At 35.8% G+C, this 16,905-nt stretch overlaps 1 protein-coding gene across 20 annotated transcripts in view; it reads right to left on the bottom strand.

Moving 5' to 3' along the window:
• Positions 1-16,905, bottom strand: part of Nsd1 (nuclear receptor binding SET domain protein 1) — a 144,044-nt gene that overhangs the window by 58,999 nt on the left and 68,140 nt on the right. For all 20 annotated transcript variants that reach the window (XM_063230850.1, XM_063230857.1, XM_063230860.1 and 17 more), the window contains 3 exons: positions 6,249-6,373; positions 1,566-1,836; positions 263-372 (listed from right to left, as the gene is read on the bottom strand). In XM_063230850.1, the coding sequence (XP_063086920.1) occupies positions 263-372; positions 1,566-1,836; positions 6,249-6,373 (506 nt within the window). The remainder of the gene's footprint in view (positions 1-262; positions 373-1,565; positions 1,837-6,248; positions 6,374-16,905) is intronic.

Below are 16,905 nucleotides of genomic sequence, written 5' to 3'. Positions count from 1 at the left end.
GGACTGAAGGGCCAAGACGTGAGGTTTCATCACACTTCTCCAAAATGTATACAACTTAAAACATAAAATGTTTATTTCTGGAATTTTCCATTTAATATTTTCATACTGTAGCTTTCCACAGTTATATGAAAATGTGGAAAATGAAACTCAGAATAAGAAAGGACAACTGTATATCAAGTTATAAATTTTACTAAAAAAAGTTAATTTTAAAACTCATACTTCTTAGGTTTAACTCTATTTTAGAATTAACAAAATAACATACCTTTTTAGAAAAGCCAATGTCCCCCTTCTTGGGCATAAATCCAGGGTCTAAATCATTGGATTCAAGAAGTTTCTTAGTTGGTTTCCTTTGGCGTTTACTTTCATAGTTTCCTGAAACGCATATATCTTTTCATTAGGTGATATAGAAACTTGGTACAAGGTAATTTTCAACATTCTAACACAAACTGCACAATTGCTTAGATCTGCCTCACCATCTTATGGAGAGGGATAAAATGGCTATAAGAAGGACAATTACTACGTAAAACCATTAAGTAGATTTCAAGATGCAATTTAACGTAAGAATATTCCTCTACATGTTTTTGTTGTTTTTTTTTAAACCACATGATCATCAAGGAAAAAGGATGAACTGCATTTATTAGTAGTAAGCACAAAAAAAGTAAAGGAGAACCTGGATTCTGGCCATAAAATGGACCAGGATTACAACTTTTGCTTTGCCACTAGGTAAGTATAAGTTCAATAAACAAATAAAAGACAATTACTTTAGCAGAATATTCATAGAATTACATAAAAGAGCTTAATAAACAGATTTAGCACTTAACAGGTATTAAAATAGTAATTATATAGTCTAATCTCTGAAAAATCTTTTGGGGCTAAGGATAAACTTTCCTAGCACTTGCTCTGCCTTGGAACCATAGAAACACAAATAGAAGAATTCTTTCTTCCTTTGGCTTACTAAAAATTTCAACTGTGAATATGTGAATGAGAGAATATATTTAGATCTAACTATCAGGTGAAACAGCTGGTAACTAACTTCTGGGAAATACCAATTGCTTATTATGTGTTCAAACATGTAACATCATGATTACATTATAATACCCACTTTATAGGTAAGGAAAAAGTTCAAAGATTAATTAACTTCCCAAATTACACAGGGATTGGTGGAATATCTGAAACACAACTTTCAAGTGATTATTATAGGAGTGTGTACTGCTGCTTCCCAAATTCTGTTATCATTGGTTGTTGGTTCACACGACAACTGATCAATAATCATAAAAGCAGCAATACAGCAAGCAGGTAGTTTTTAAAAATATGTCCTTGTGCTGGGGGTTTAGCTCAGCCGAGTAAGTGCCTGCTTGGCAATCGCAAAGTTATGAGTTTGAACCCCAGTATCAAAAAAAAAAAGAAGTTCTTGAGACTATCACAAATTTATTCATGGTAAGATATCAAATGAGTAACTACTTTGCTATATTTAGTTAAAATGCTTTACATCAAAATAACACTACAAATTTCTTGTTGTCTCCAATTATATCCACTTACATACTGAAAACCCATCCCCACCTCACCTGGTGTTTTAACAATCAAATCTTCAGACTCAAGGGCAGGTCTTGGAGAGACTTCTGGAGCCATAGGCACAGACAAGGTTAGCTGTGGCAACTCAGCATGGCCAACTCCAAGTTCTGCATGAGCCAAGGGCCCCTCCAAAAATGGAGCCTCCCTTTCAAGAACTGGAGGCTCTTCTTTGGTTGAAATCAAAGAATTCTCATCCACCTGCTTGTTCTGAGAACTAGATTGACAGCGGGACAGACGGCTTTCCTCTTCACAGCGGGAACTTACCTAAGAACACAAAGTGTAAATACAATCCACCGGCCAAAATTGTTATAATTTGATAAAAATAATGCATCAAAAAAGAATGAACCCTAACACTTGTGAGGCTAAGGCAGGATGATCACTGTCAGGTTTGAGGCAAGCCTGGGCTACAAAGTGAGTCTAAGGCCAATCTGAACTGCATAGTAAGATCCTGTTTCAAAAAGACAAGAAGAAAAAAAAAAATGAAATGAAATTCTGACAGGTTACAACATGGAAAAACCCTGAAGACATTACACTAAGGGAAATAAGCCTAACATGCTTGATTTTGTTAATATGTATCTTTAAGGATAAAACTCACAGAAATAAAACAGAATAGTGGTTGCCAGGGAATTACTGTTATTAGTTATTGGGTATCGGATTTCAATTTGGGAAAATAGAAAAATGTTTGCACTAACATTGTTTGAAAAGATCTCGTATTTATATCTTTGTTTTTCTTTTTTGTCTTTTTGAGACAGGGTATCATTATGCAGTTCAGGCTTGCCTTGAGTTTACTTTGTAGCCTAACCTGGACTTGAACTCAGAATGATCCTCTTGCCTCAGCCTCCCAACTGCTAGGATTACAGGAATGCACTGCCATGCCTGGCTTCATATTTTATTTTGTACCCTAAGTAACTACCCTGAAGATAACAATATACAATTTATTTAATTACTGTTACTCTCCTACTATTTTGTTTTAAAATTGTGGAGTTTTTCTTCCTTTTATAATTTTAAAAAAAGAAAAATGTTCTGGATACGATTTGTATAACAATGTGTCTAAATGTTACAGAACTGTACACTCAAAAATAGTTAATTCAGTAATTTTGTTATATATTATTTACTATACTTAAGCTTAAATCCATAATGGTAATCCAATAAATGAAAAAAAAGATACAGTATATTATCAATTAAAACTAACTAGTTCTTAATATTAAAACTAGTATGTTAAAACTAGTAATTAACAGGAAAGAAATTTTGCCTTTCAAGTATTTCTGAGTTCAGCTCAAGAAGAGTTTGTTAGCTAAAAGTAGAAGAAATGACAGAATCTAGAAGTCCTTGGGCCAAGGATGTAGCTAGCAACACAGCAACTGCCTGGCAAGCCCCAGAACAAAAGGGAGCGGGGGTGGGGAGAAGGGGGAAGGGAAGGGAAGGGAAGGGAAGGGAAGGGAAGGGAAGGGAAGGGAAGGGAAGGGAAGGGAAGGGAAGGGGAAAGGGAGGAGAAAAGGAGTACAAATTATTTTGAATCCCTTAATGAAATTACTGATATAAGGAAAGATTATCAATGAGGTTTTTGTTGTTACCCATTTTTTTTATTAAAAAAAAAATCACAGAAATGGCTACTGGAGAACAGGATATTCCTTTGGAACCAAAATAACTATCTATACACTGCTGCTTGATCAAAGGGGTAATAAATAACTTCAAGAGAATATTAAACCTGGTTTGGTGACAAATGCCTCTAATCCCAGCTACTCTGGAAGCTAAAACAGGAGGATAATCAGCTCATGCTCAGCCTAAGATATTCAGCAAGACCATTTTTAAAAATAAAAATAATCTTTTTCCTCCCTAGGTGCCTGATCATCTACCAACATTGTAAATGTCAGAGTAAGTATCCGGATTAGCCTACGATTTTAGAGGAAACAAATGATTGTTAACTACTTTGAACCCTGGGAACGCAACAGTACCTAAGACAGAAATTTGGGGGAAACAAGCTAAAATATACAAAACTTCAAGAGATATCATTTTTTTTTTTGGATGCAGAATCTATTCTGGCAAAAACAATTAGCTTTGGTATGACTAATGACTGGTGCAAAGGAAAATGACTCCAAACATAAGACTTGTAGAAAAGATCTTAAGAAAACAGTGAAATACAAGAAGAGAATGAAGGAGATATAGGGCAGTACAAATGCCAATGTTGGTATTGGCAAAAAGCAGCACAGACTGCGATCATTATGTATATCTAAAATATACCAATAAAATTTTATTTAAAAATATGACCGCTGGATATCTTCACAGAAGAATTAAGAACATTGTACCACAGTGATATATGTGCACCCATGTTTATAGCAGTTTAATTTGTAATAGCTAGATCGTGGAAACAATCTACATGCCCATCAACTGAGGAATGGATAAAAAAGATGAGAAACTGAAAGAAATAATATATATACTTAAAAATATATGTTATAAAACAAATATACTTAAAAATAAGTAGATATAAAAGATAATTAAGATAGTTATACTACTAATTTCTCTAAGTTCACTGAACATAGGTTTGTGCTAATATTGTTCAATTAAATGCAGATCTCTTATACTCTGAACAACTGATTTGAAAATAACAACACATAATGTATTAACCAGTGTTACCCTCTAATTATCATGTTTTGAAATTTTTATTCTTTCTCTTTAAAATAAAAAAAATACAGATTTTATAATGCCTTTGTCTGCGGTGAGTATGCAAATTGCTCGTGAGAAGATTAAAAAATGGAAACTAAAAAAAGAAAAAAAAAAAGAGGTAGCAACTGGGGATGGAGCTCAGCAGCACAGTGCCTACCTTGCAAGCATGAGGCCAAGTCTGATATCTAGCACCAAAAAAAAAAAAAAGAAAAGAGGAAAAATATTTTTTAAAAATAAAAAGAGGCTTGGCCATACAGCTCAGTGGTAGTGTGCATGTCTAGCCCAGGAAGCTTTAGGTTCCATCTTCATCTCCAGTACCTCAGAGAGACGGAATAAATCAGCTCCATTATGGAAAGAAGGTATTCAATGTCCTATAATGTCAGGCTATATATGATACATTATCTGTAAACTTATTACTTCTAACTTCTACTTCAAAGGAACAGAGGAAATAGAGAAACAAGATAAATGATACTCATGAGGAAGCAATCATACAAATACATAAAATACATATTCCAAAAGCCAATATTAGATAAGCGGTTTTTATAAGATCTAAAAGTGTTAGGCCAGACATGGTGGCGCACAACTATAATCCAAGCACTCAGAAGGCTGAGGCAGGAGGATTACAGCAAGTTTAAGGCTACTATAAAGTGAGTTCAAGGCCGCCCTGAACTACATAATGAGACTATCTCAAAAAGACCAAAAAAAAAAAAGTTACATTGCTTATAAGGCAAAATTGTCTTATTTTTTACAGAAGCATATTAAAATATTTAAGAATATGCCAAAATACTTCCAGGATTAGGGATGCAACAAAGTGTTAGAGCATTGCTTAGCATGCACAAGGGCCTGATTCAATCTAAACAAAACAAAAACCAAATTAGTTCTAATGTATTTTTTATGTCCAACTCCAACCTCTAGTTTACTTTAAAATATTTCAAAGAAACTGAACTTAAAAACAGAATACATTATATTATTTAACTGGAAACATGCCTGTAAATCCTAGGACTCAGGAGGCTGAGCCAGAAAACTGCAACAGGTTCAAGGCTAACGTGTGCTGCACAGCAAGCTTAAAATCACCCTGAATTAAAGAGTAAGACCTTGTCTCAAAAAATTTTGTTCTATACCATGATAAGGCTGGGGAATATAGTTCAGCAGCACAAGCATCTGCCTGGCAAGTACAAGGTTCTGAGGTTAATTCCCGGTACCAAACAATCAATCAATAGGATAAAGTAGGCTTGGTAATGCAAGCCTGCAATCTCAGATATGGGAAAGCAATTGGCAGAAGGATTGTAGGAGGCCAGGCTAGGCAATTCAGTGAGGCTCTGTCTTAAAAATCAAATATAAAAAAGCTAGGGAGACTGGGGATATAGCTCAGTGGCACAGCACCTGCCTGGCAAACACAAGGTCCCAAGTTCAATTCCTGGTATTAAAAAAAAAAGCTGCGATTATAGCATAGTGGTAGAATAGAGTAATTGCCTAATATGTATGAGGCCCTTGGTTCAATCCCTTTAGTAATCTCTCCCCACCAATAAAGTTTGTTATTTTTTTTTTTAAGGGGATGAGGAAAACTCCTGAACTATATTCCCCAGACAAACATAAACATACTCATGTGCTTTTTTCTTTAATTTTTTTGAAACAAGATCTCACAAAGTCACTCAGGCTGGGGCTCAAATTTGTAATCCTTCTGCTTCCCAGAGTGCTGGGATTTAATAGGAATACATTCCCATGCCTATGTAATTTATTTTCTATCCTATGTTTCTAACATGTAGCATGATAATATTCCTAAAGCCCTAAACATTGTTTGACAGCAAAGAAGAAAAAACATATTATCAATTCACAATATACACTTATTAATACATTTCTTGAATGAATAATAACTGATAATGAAATAAAAAAGCAACGTCCCAGATAAGAAATTATTGTCTCAAAGAGATAAAATATGATACTGGTACCAAAATACCACAGTTATCTCCTGAAGGCCAATGATTGTTTGCTAAATATAGGTTGGAACATACCTTATGTGCTTGTTCCTGTACCTTCTTGTGCTTTTTCTTCGGCGCAAATATCTGATCATATTCTTCTGTATATTCCAGAAGCCACTTGCTTGGTTTCCTAAGGCGTTTCTTCTCTGACCGCACAGCTAAAAGGAGAAATATGTTCAGTAGTAACTAAAAAGCTACAGTAAAACCCTGTCTTCAAGAAATCATCTCCACACTCCTAGAAATACCAAGATGGAAAGCCATCTAACCAAAAGATTCTGGCTTGAGCAAAAACTCAAAATGTAACACTATGGTTTACCCATGTGCAAAAGTTGGTGATTTTCTGTTGTTTTGTTTTGTCTTCTTTTGTTAGGAAAGGTCTCACTATATAGTGGAGTCTGACTTGGTCTAACATCAAGCCTCCTGGTACAGGTTCCCAAGTGCTGATATTATAGATATGTGCAACCATATCTGTCTTTGGGATTTTTGTTTCTTTACACAAATGGATGAATGCACATACATATGTAAACACATACACACACAGAGGCCTATTCAATCCTGAGGAAAAGATTTAATTGAAAGCATTATCTTGTAGGAACTGACACCAGTACAAAAGTCTCTACAGGTTGAATATGAACACAGTTTCTATTTTCCAAATATTTTTTTTTCCTTGAGTTTTCCTGAATTTCCAAATATTTTTGATTCACAGGTATGAGGAATACATAGTTTCCTAGAGCGCCAAGTTGGTAACATAAACAACAACAAACTTCTAAATTAATACATATGGATTATGTAGAGCATTAGGTAGACATTTAGATAAAATATTTACTTAATCAGCACTACCACATGAATTTCAAAAGCATTTTATAATCCATTCAATTGCAGCGTTTCATATTAGAAATCTTAATACACTTCTGGTATTTTTTGGAGGGGGATCTTTTTTGAGACAGGGTCTTGCTATGGCAGTTCAGGCTGGCCTTGAGATCTCACTGTAACCCAGACTGGTCTAGAACTCACAGTGATCCTCCCACCTCAGCCTCCTGAGTGCTGGGACTAGGGGACTGCACCACCACGCCCAAGAAATCTGAATATATTTCGGAACAGAATTACTGAAAAAATAATTAGATTATCTCAAAGTCACAATGTCACATGCTATATATGTGAAAGAAGGGGTGAGTACAGTAGTCCTTCAGTATCCATGGGGGTTTGATTCCAACAACCCTTGCAGATATCAAAATCTACCGATGTTCAAGTCCCTATTATACAAAGACTTATTTGTACAAAATCTGTGCAAAAGCCTCCTCTGAACTTAAATCATCTCTAGATTACTTTTAATATCTATTAAAAGTAAATGTAATACAAGTACATATTATACCATATTACTCAGGGAATAATGACAAGAAAACAATATTTGTACATGTTGAACACATAGTTTCTGTTTTCCAAACATTTTTGGTTTACTGCTGTATACACACAGGCTACAGAGGGTCAACTGGATAACATTTTTCTTTAATGATGGAAACAACTATTACCATTTCCCTATAAAACTTTGCCCAAGTTTAAACCATTAAATGTTAATCTATTACAGTCACTTTACTATATTGTAAACTCTTTGGAAGCTAAAGCTAATGCCTCCATAAGGCAAGATACAGTCTCACTAGGGAACAAGAAGCATTTCCCAAATGATATACCTTTACAAGAAGCTGTTTCTTCCTACACTGATGTGCAGATTTTTTTTTTTTTGTCTTTTTCATTTTTATCGGTACCAGGGATCGAACTCACGACCGCCTGCGTGAAGGCAGGCGCTTATGCCGCTGAACTAAATCCCCAGCCCCCCTTCCTACACTGAATGTGGCATTTATTACTGATATTCTCTCAATAAAATGAAAGCAATTAATAATGCCTGGGAATTCCGGGAGTTCTACAATGAGATCTTGTCTCCAGTCCCCAAAAAAGAAAAAAAAAGAGGAGAGGAAAGGAAAATGAAAACGAAAAGCAAAAGCAAAAGGAAGAAAGAGAGCAAACCAAGTAAGGCCACTATCGCAAAAAAAAAAAAAAAAAAAAAAGCAAAAAACTGTGTACACTATATGAAAAATAGTCTGAAATTTAAAAACATAAGTCTCAAGGTATCTAAGAGTAAAATACTGACCTAACAGTGAATAAACAGGCTGGGGATTTAGCTCAGTGGCATAAGCCCCTACCTGGCAAGCTTGAGGTCGTGAGTTCGATCCCCAGTACAAAAAAAAAAAGGAAAGAAAGAAAAGAAAAAGAAAGAGTGAACAAACCAAAATGCAAAACATAACGTATGTTACAACTGCTTAAATAGGAACTTTTTTTTTTTTTTTTTTTAAATGCACTTGGTACTCTCTGGAAAGAAATCTGATTCACTGAAGATAGGACTTCAGGGAATATTTTCATTAATTTTTTTTGAGACAAGGTCTCACTATGTAGCTCTGACTGACCTTGAACTCACTATTTAGCCCAAGTGATCCTCCTGATTCCACCTAGCAAGCATTACCTTGCAGGTAAGCACTACCTTGTCGGACAAACTGAGTAACTGTTTGTATCTTGCATTTTGAATTATGTGAACATATTACCAAATTCCAAACTAAAAAGTTAAATTATTATGTAAATATCTGAAATATTACAATGAAAGAACACTGTGAAATATTACTAAGGAAAAGACAGCATCTGCCTTCACAATATATTCATGTTTATTCTGAATAAAAAATATGAACAAAAAGATTATTTCAAGCACCCATATGACTATCTGCCAAAAAGTCAGATCTATAAAGGTAATGGAAGGAGGAAAACAATGTCAAGAAAAAAGTAACCATGTAAAGTATATAAACAAAAGTACAAGGTAGACAATAAATCTGTTATTTAAAAACTGTCAAACAAAAATCTAGAGCCAATGTCACAGTATTCCAGACTAAAACCAGGAATAAAATTAGGCTAACTGGGAAAGCAGTTTTTGCCTATAGGCAAAATATTTTAAAAAGTCATAATTTCTGGATTTATATTTTTAAAAATCTCTTTGCCACTTTAAAAAAAAAAACCACTAATACTCCAAGGAAGGACAGGAGAGGAATGTCCTAAATAACTTTTCAAATCATGTTTAAATTAATGGAAAAATAAAATAAAACATAACAAAATAAAAAATGAGCCTGGTTTCTTAACTGTGATGCTCAAAGGATAATACAGTTTCAGTGGCTACAAAAGATTCTAGCTACCTATTCTTAAGGTATAGCTCAGCAGCATGGCACCTGCCTGTCAAGCACAAGATCTGAAGTTGAACTCCTGGTTCCCCCACTCAAAAAAACGTTTCTAAATATCTATTCTTAATATCTGAGTTTTAAATGGGCCTGATAACTCACACCTATAATCCCAGCACTTGGGAGACTAGGGCCAGACTTCTGTGGGCCAGCATAGGGTGAAAATCAGTAGTAAGTTCAAGAGCTTTAGATTATAACGTTTCCAGAATGAATTATGCTTGAAAACCAAAGTTTTACTATTCTATTAAAACTAATCATTGAGATTTAAATCACTGTATTTTAAACAACACATTGCTAGGTATGGTGGCGCACTCCTATAATCTCAGCACCCAGGAGGTTGAGGGAGGTGATCATTCCAAATTCAAGACCAACCCGGGCTAACAAAATAACGAGACTCTGTCTCAAAAAGGACGTAAATAAATAAATAAATAATACATAAATATTTTGAATGTTTCATTTACAATCTATTTTTTTCCCTCATGATTCACCACTTTACTCCGTCAAACTGCAATAAGTGATCCTACCTCAAAAATCAAAAACAGATTTCTAAAAAATATGACTTTACTTTACTTTATGGAGACCAATAATCATTTTACAGGTCATCCTGTAAAACAATGCCCTGGAACAAGAATAATTTGCCTCAAATTTTGGTGCCTATTAGAGAAAACTAGAACTAGAATAAAGCAAGACCAGAGAGAAAAAGAAGGGGATAAATTCCCAGATCCTAAACTACATTGAGAAATCAGAGTTGAAAATCTACACTTGAAAACAAAAGAGTAATCCTATCAAATACTTGTCTCACAGTCTGGCACACACTTCACATTTCAAGAAAAAAAATCAACTAGTTGGGCACGGTGGTACGCATCTATAATCCCAGCATTTGAAAAACTGAAAAAAGAGGATTGCCGTGAGTTTGAAGCCAATCTGGGCTACATAGTGAGTTCAAAGTCACCCTGGACTAGAGAATTAAGACCCTGTCTCAAAAAAGCAAAAAGTCAACTATATAGCCCTGAATAGCAATACTGAAAAGTTCTACGAAAGTATAAATTAGAAAAGCACAAATAAGTTCTAGCAAATCATTACTTAAGAATCCACCAAGTTGCCAGGGATTTAGTTCAGTGCCGTCAGGGCCTGCTTGGCAAGCACAAGGTTATAAATTTAATACCCAGTAGGAAAGGGAAAGGGGAAGGGGAAGGGGAAGGGGAAGGGGAAGGGGAAGGGGAAGGGGAAGGGGGGGAGTAAAAGGGAGGAAAAGAAAAGAAAAGGGAGGGAAGGGGAGGGGAGGGGAGGGAAGAGGAGAAAAGAAAAAGAATCTGCCAAATAGTTAATTGTGGTGGTACACAATAATCCCAGCACTCTGGGAGGAAGGAAGATCAAAAGCACAAGCCCAGTTTGGGCAATTTAGCCTGCATTTGTCTTCAATAGATTTACTGAGAAGGAACAGGATTTAATCCCCAATACTGGTGGGGCAGTGGAGGACAGGGTCTTACCAGTAGTTGGGGATATAGATCAGTAATAAAGTGTATATTTAGAATCACATTCTTTAAAATATCTATACCACAACTCTCTGAGGCGAGTATTAACTAAGGAATCATATATTTTATGAATATAGATAAAAAAGAAACCAATAAATACAAGTAAAAAAACCACATAATGACCAAGCAGATTTTACATTAAGACTGCATGTTTGGTTCAAAATACAACAATCAATCAATGTAATACTTAATAGAAGGGAGAAAATTATTTCAATACACAGAAAAATACATCTGAAAAACGTGACAAAATAAGGACAGTGGACAACTTTCTCAACATGAAGTGTTTTCTAAAACTATATGCTATAAACTATATGTCACATTTCTATAATCCCAGCACCTTAGAAGGCAGAAGCAGGAGGATCCCAAACTTGGGCACAATTTGGGAAACTTAGCAAAATCCTTTCTCAAAATGAAAATGATTTGAAAGCATAGCTCAGTATGAAAACCCTAGGCTCAATCGCCAGGACTGTAAGAAATAAAACAAACACCAAAGCCACATTATACTTAATGATACAGAATGCTTTTCCCCCCAATCAAGAACAAGACAAAGATGCCTCTCCACATCTATTCAACATGAAACTGAAATTTCTAGCCAAGAAAAGCATGCAAGAACAAAAGGAAAGAAAGGAATCCCCCATAAGAAAAGATGAAGTAGAAACCATCTCTGTCTACAGTTAACACAGTCATATAAGGAGAAAATCTGAAACAATTCATGGAAGAAACTATCAGACATAAGGAACAAGTTAACCAAGTTTTTGAGATATAAATATACAAAAATGAGCCTGATGTAGTAGCAATCACCTGTAATATTGAGAGGCTAAAATGGGAGGATACCAAGTTCACACCCAGCCTAGACAATTTAGCAAGATCCCATCTCAAAATTCAAAACAACAAATCAAGTATAGTACACGCCTGTAATCACAGTACTCCAGAGGCAGAAGCAGAAAGATCACTACAAGTTCAAGGCCAGCCTGGGCAACTTGGCAATTTAGTGTGACTCTGTTTCAAAATTAAAAGTGGGACTGGGAGCTGGGCATGGTGGCTCATGTCTATAATCAGCACACAGGAGACTTCAGGCAGGAGGTTTGGTGTGTTTTTAAAGACAGCCCAGCCTATTCAAGTGTTTTGTTTCCAAAAAAAAAAGTGGGGCTGGGAATGTAGTTCAGTGTGCTGGATTCAGCCCCCAGTATTAAGGGGGTAAAAAAGTAGAACATATTTACTATAAAGAAGACTTAAAACTTAATGAAGACAAAGACCCTGAATCAAAATAGAATCAAAGACTCAGAATTTTAGATAGACATTTCTCCAAATTATACAAAGGACCAATAAACACATGAAAAGATACTGAATATTACTAACCATCAGCAAAATGCAAATGAGAACCACAGATACTACTCCATACCCACTAAAGTAGTTACAACCAAATAAATGCTGGTGAACATGGAGAAACTGAAAAGCATATACTAGTTGTGTAAATGTAAAATGGTAAAGCAGCTTACAAACATTCTGGTAATTCCTCAAAGGGTTCAACACAGAATTACCTTGTAAATTACAAACTCTATTCTTATATGTATAGACAAAAAGAAACAAAAGCATATATCCATGCAAATATTGCACAAAATATTTACAACAGCATTATGCATAGGCCAAAATGTAGAAACAAAGGAAACATGTACCAATTGATGAATAAGCAAACTACGGTTCATTTATATAATACAATACTTGGTTTAGCATTAAAAAAAGACATGAGATGGGCATGGTGATGCATGCCTCTAATTACCACTCAGGAGGCTGAGTGAGCCCAAGACCAGCCTAAACTACACAGTGAGACCTCGGGTCAAAAAGACCAAAAAAAAAAAAAAAAAAAAGGAAGAAGGAAAAAAAAAAAAAATAGAAAATCAAGACAACAAAATACAAAGTCCTATTCCCCCTTCCTCCACAGAAATGCTGAACTAACAACCAAAAACAGATAATACATCTTTATGAGAACCCCAGAAACTAGTTAAGAGGTTGCAGTAACTTCAGGTGAACAAAAGATAAAAAACCACATGAAAGGGTAAAAGCAACCTTTTGACTTCATTCAACATTGCTCTTTCCCCAGGGCAATATAGCTCAAATCCAATGACAGCTTCCTGTTGTAAAGTATGGGTTGAGAGGTGTGAGGTGAGTAAGCAAAGGAAAAAAAAATGAAGTATCCACCATTTTAGCTAGCCAAAGGGCTGTCCCATGGATAGTTACTGTTTTACTTGACATAATTAAAGACACCTAGGGAGACTGAAAACAGTCTACTTCAAAATCAGGGTGTCTGAAATACAAGACACGTTACAATCAGAACACAAACATGATCTCTCCTTTGGAGAAGACTGGAGCAACTGGTCTGGGTTTAGGTTTTTCAGGTAACTTTCCCCAAGGATAGTATCAGTTTGCCTGATTTTGGAGCTGACAAGGGAACAGAAAGCTTTAGCTATCTACAACAAGCAGGGCAGCTTATAAAAGCACAAGACATCTGAAGTACACACACCAGAGAGAGCAAATATCTGAAAAAGAAGTAAGTAACCCTCTCCAACTGGCAAACTACATGCCTACCCACAGTGGTTACATCCTTCAGATAGTCCCTAAAATTTCTTGCTAAAATAACTGGGAATTCAGTATGAAATCAGTCTGCAAAGACTAGGAGACACGGGATTTTCAAATGCATAATACAAAGCACCAAGTTGGGTGTAGTGGCACAGGCTTACAATCCTAGCACTTGAGAGGCTGGGGGGCTGCCATGACTTCAAAGCCAGCCTAGACTACATAGTAAAAGGCTGTCTTTAAAAAAGAAAAAGGAAAAAAAAAAAAAAGCACAGTGTACACAAATAGCCTAATAAAAGACTCTAAATCTCCACAAATGAATCCTAAAAAACAGACACCTATGAATAGCCTGACAAAGATATCAGAATAATTTACCGTTTTCTTGGCAGTATGGGATTTAGCCCAAAACCTTCACACTGTATATTCTTACTCACTTTAAAAAATAAACACATTGTTATGGTACTGATGACTGAACCCAGGGCCTTCACACTAAGCTACATACCTAGGTCCTTTTTGTTTATTTTCAGATAGGGTCATGCTACGTCACTAAATTGCCTAGGGTGACCCTGAATCACACACCACTTTCTAGAGTGTGAAAATTATAGGTTATGCGCCAGGACATCCAGCTATTAATAGTTTTGAAGAAATTCAGTGATCTACAAGAAAGCAGAAATATACAACTAAACAAAGAACACAGTCTATGCACCCAACAAAATGAAACCCTTAGCCAGGCATGATGGCACACAACTATCAGCCCAGGACTAGAATGGCTGACAGAGCAGATTTGAAAGTTTGAGCCAGCTGAGGCTACATAGAGACCAGACCTAGACTACATACAAGACCCTGTTCTCAAGAGGGAGAAAAAAACAAAAACAAAATAGAAGCTGTAATAAAGAACCAATCAGAAATTCTGAAATTGAAAAGTACAACTGAACTAAAAAATTTACTAGAGGAATTCAACACTACATTCAAGCAGAAAAAAGAATCTGCAAACTCAAGACAGGGAATCTGAAGTTGCAGAATCAAAGGATCAAAGGAAAACATAAGGATTTATAAGACATCATCAGTCAGGCAGGGGTGGCATATGTCTATAATCCCAGCACTCAGGAGGCGAAGGCAGGAGGAATGCAGCAAGTTTGAGGTCAGCCTTGTCTACAGAGTGAGTTCAAGGCCAGACTGAACCATATAGCAAAACCTTGCCTTAGGGGAAAAATAAAATCTAAAACAGACATTATTGCCAAGCATGGTGGCCCACAACTGTCACCCCAGCACAAAAGAGACTTAGGCAGGAGGATTGCCATGAGTTCCTGGCCAGCCTGGGCTACCTAGTGGGTTCAATCCCAGCCTAAACTACACTGCAAGATTCTGTGTAAAAAATGAAACAAAACACAACACAATACCAATTGGACCACTCTACCAAATATTATACATGTTACAAAAGGAGAGCAACTAAGAACTTAATTGAAAAAATAACCTAGGACTTAACAAATCTAAGAAAAAAAAGGACATCAAAATTAAAGTTTAAAATATTCCAGCCAGAATAAACTCACAGAAATTCCGTGATCTACAAGAAAGCAGAAATACATAACTAAATAAACAAAGAATTCAGTCTATGCACCAAACCAAATGAGAAACGTGATAAATAAGATGAAAAAAAAGAAGAAAAAGAATCTTCACAGTACAGTATTTGGAAAAGAGAATCCTAAAAACACCAGGAAAAACAATTCATCACATACATACATAGGCGCTCACACTACATTATCAGATTTCTGGTCAGAGATTGTACGCACCAAAGGGGATTAGAATAATATATTCAAAGTGCTGAAAGAAAAACTGCCAAGCAGGAATACAATACTATATTCTGATAAACTGCCCTTCAAAACTGATAGAAAACAGACTATCCTAGACAAATGAAGGCTGAGGGAGTTCATCACTGGACCTGCCTTCATATGTTAAGTCTTGCAAATTGAAACAAAAAGACACTCGACAGTGCACACCTGTAATTCCAGCATTTGAGAGGCCATATGTGAGACTACTCTGGGCTACACTGTGAGTTCAACGACAACCTGTACTACATAGTAAGACCTTGTCTCAAAAAGCCCCTCGCCCTAAAAGATACTGGCAAATAACAGAAAGCACTCAAAACTTAAAATGTTAAAGTTAAAGTTATAACACTGAATACTGCAATGGTGCATAAAGCACTCCAAATTGTAGTATTGAATTGAACTAAACTATAAAAACAACTAGGTCTACAAAACTATGTTAATGAATACATAATACAAGGACATGATTTGTCACATCAACAGCAAAGTGGCAGTGGGGAAATGTAGAAGAGTAGAATTTTCATATATAACTGAAGTTAGCAACTTGTAAAAGATTGTACCCTAGGTGTGGCAGCACATACATGTAATCCCACTTCTCCCACTCGTGAGCCTGAGACAGGACTTTTATGAGTTAAGAGAGCAGGCTGGGCTACACAGTGAAAAAAGATCAGACTAAACTACACAGTGAGACCCTATCTCAACAGTAACAACAATAAAAAAGGGCCAGCCACCTTGGCACTTGGAAGGCTGAGGCAAGAGGATCGCCATCAGTTAGAGGCCAACCTCAACTACAGTGAAAAGCTCTCTCAAAAAAGGGGAAGGAGCCTTTAATACATTGCAATGGATGGTGATTTGTTAACAAAAATACTAGTAACAATGAAAATCAGTATAGAGATTTCTCAAAAAACTGAAACTAGAAATTCCATTTGACCCAATTATTCCCAAGAGTTATCTTCCTGAAAGAGTTAAGTCATTGTATTACAGAGATACATGCACATCCATGTTTACAATTTCTAATAGCTAAATCTTGGAAACAGCCTACATGCCCATCAACAGACGAATGGATAAAGAAAATGTGATATTCATATACAATGTAGTACTACTCTGCTATAAAGAAGGATAAATCTAAAGTATTTTTAGGTAAATGGATCCAGAACAAGACTAGTATTAAAAGGCTGGGGATTTAGCTCAGTGGCATAAGCACCTGCCTTGCAAGCAGGCAGTCGTGAGTTCGACCCCAGATACCGATAAAAAGGAAAAAGACAAAAAAAAAAAAAAAAGACTAGTATTAAATGAAATCAAACATGCAAGATTAAATATAATAGCTTCCTTTATATGAAAAACTCGAAGTATAAAAAGTAAAATAAAAGATACCAGGAAATATGGAACTATTTTTCAAATGAAAAGGGGAACAAGAGATGGAGGAAAGGGCCAAACATGATGGCATAAGCCTGTAATCCCAGCACTGGGTGGCTAAGACAAAAGA

Source organism: Cavia porcellus, unplaced genomic scaffold (assembly GCF_034190915.1).
Source record: "Cavia porcellus strain 051 isolate PalLab524CR breed Dunkin Hartley unplaced genomic scaffold, mCavPor4.1 scaffold_19, whole genome shotgun sequence".
NCBI lineage: Eukaryota > Metazoa > Chordata > Mammalia > Rodentia > Caviidae > Cavia > Cavia porcellus.
This window is presented reverse-complemented; position numbering and strand designations above follow the sequence as displayed.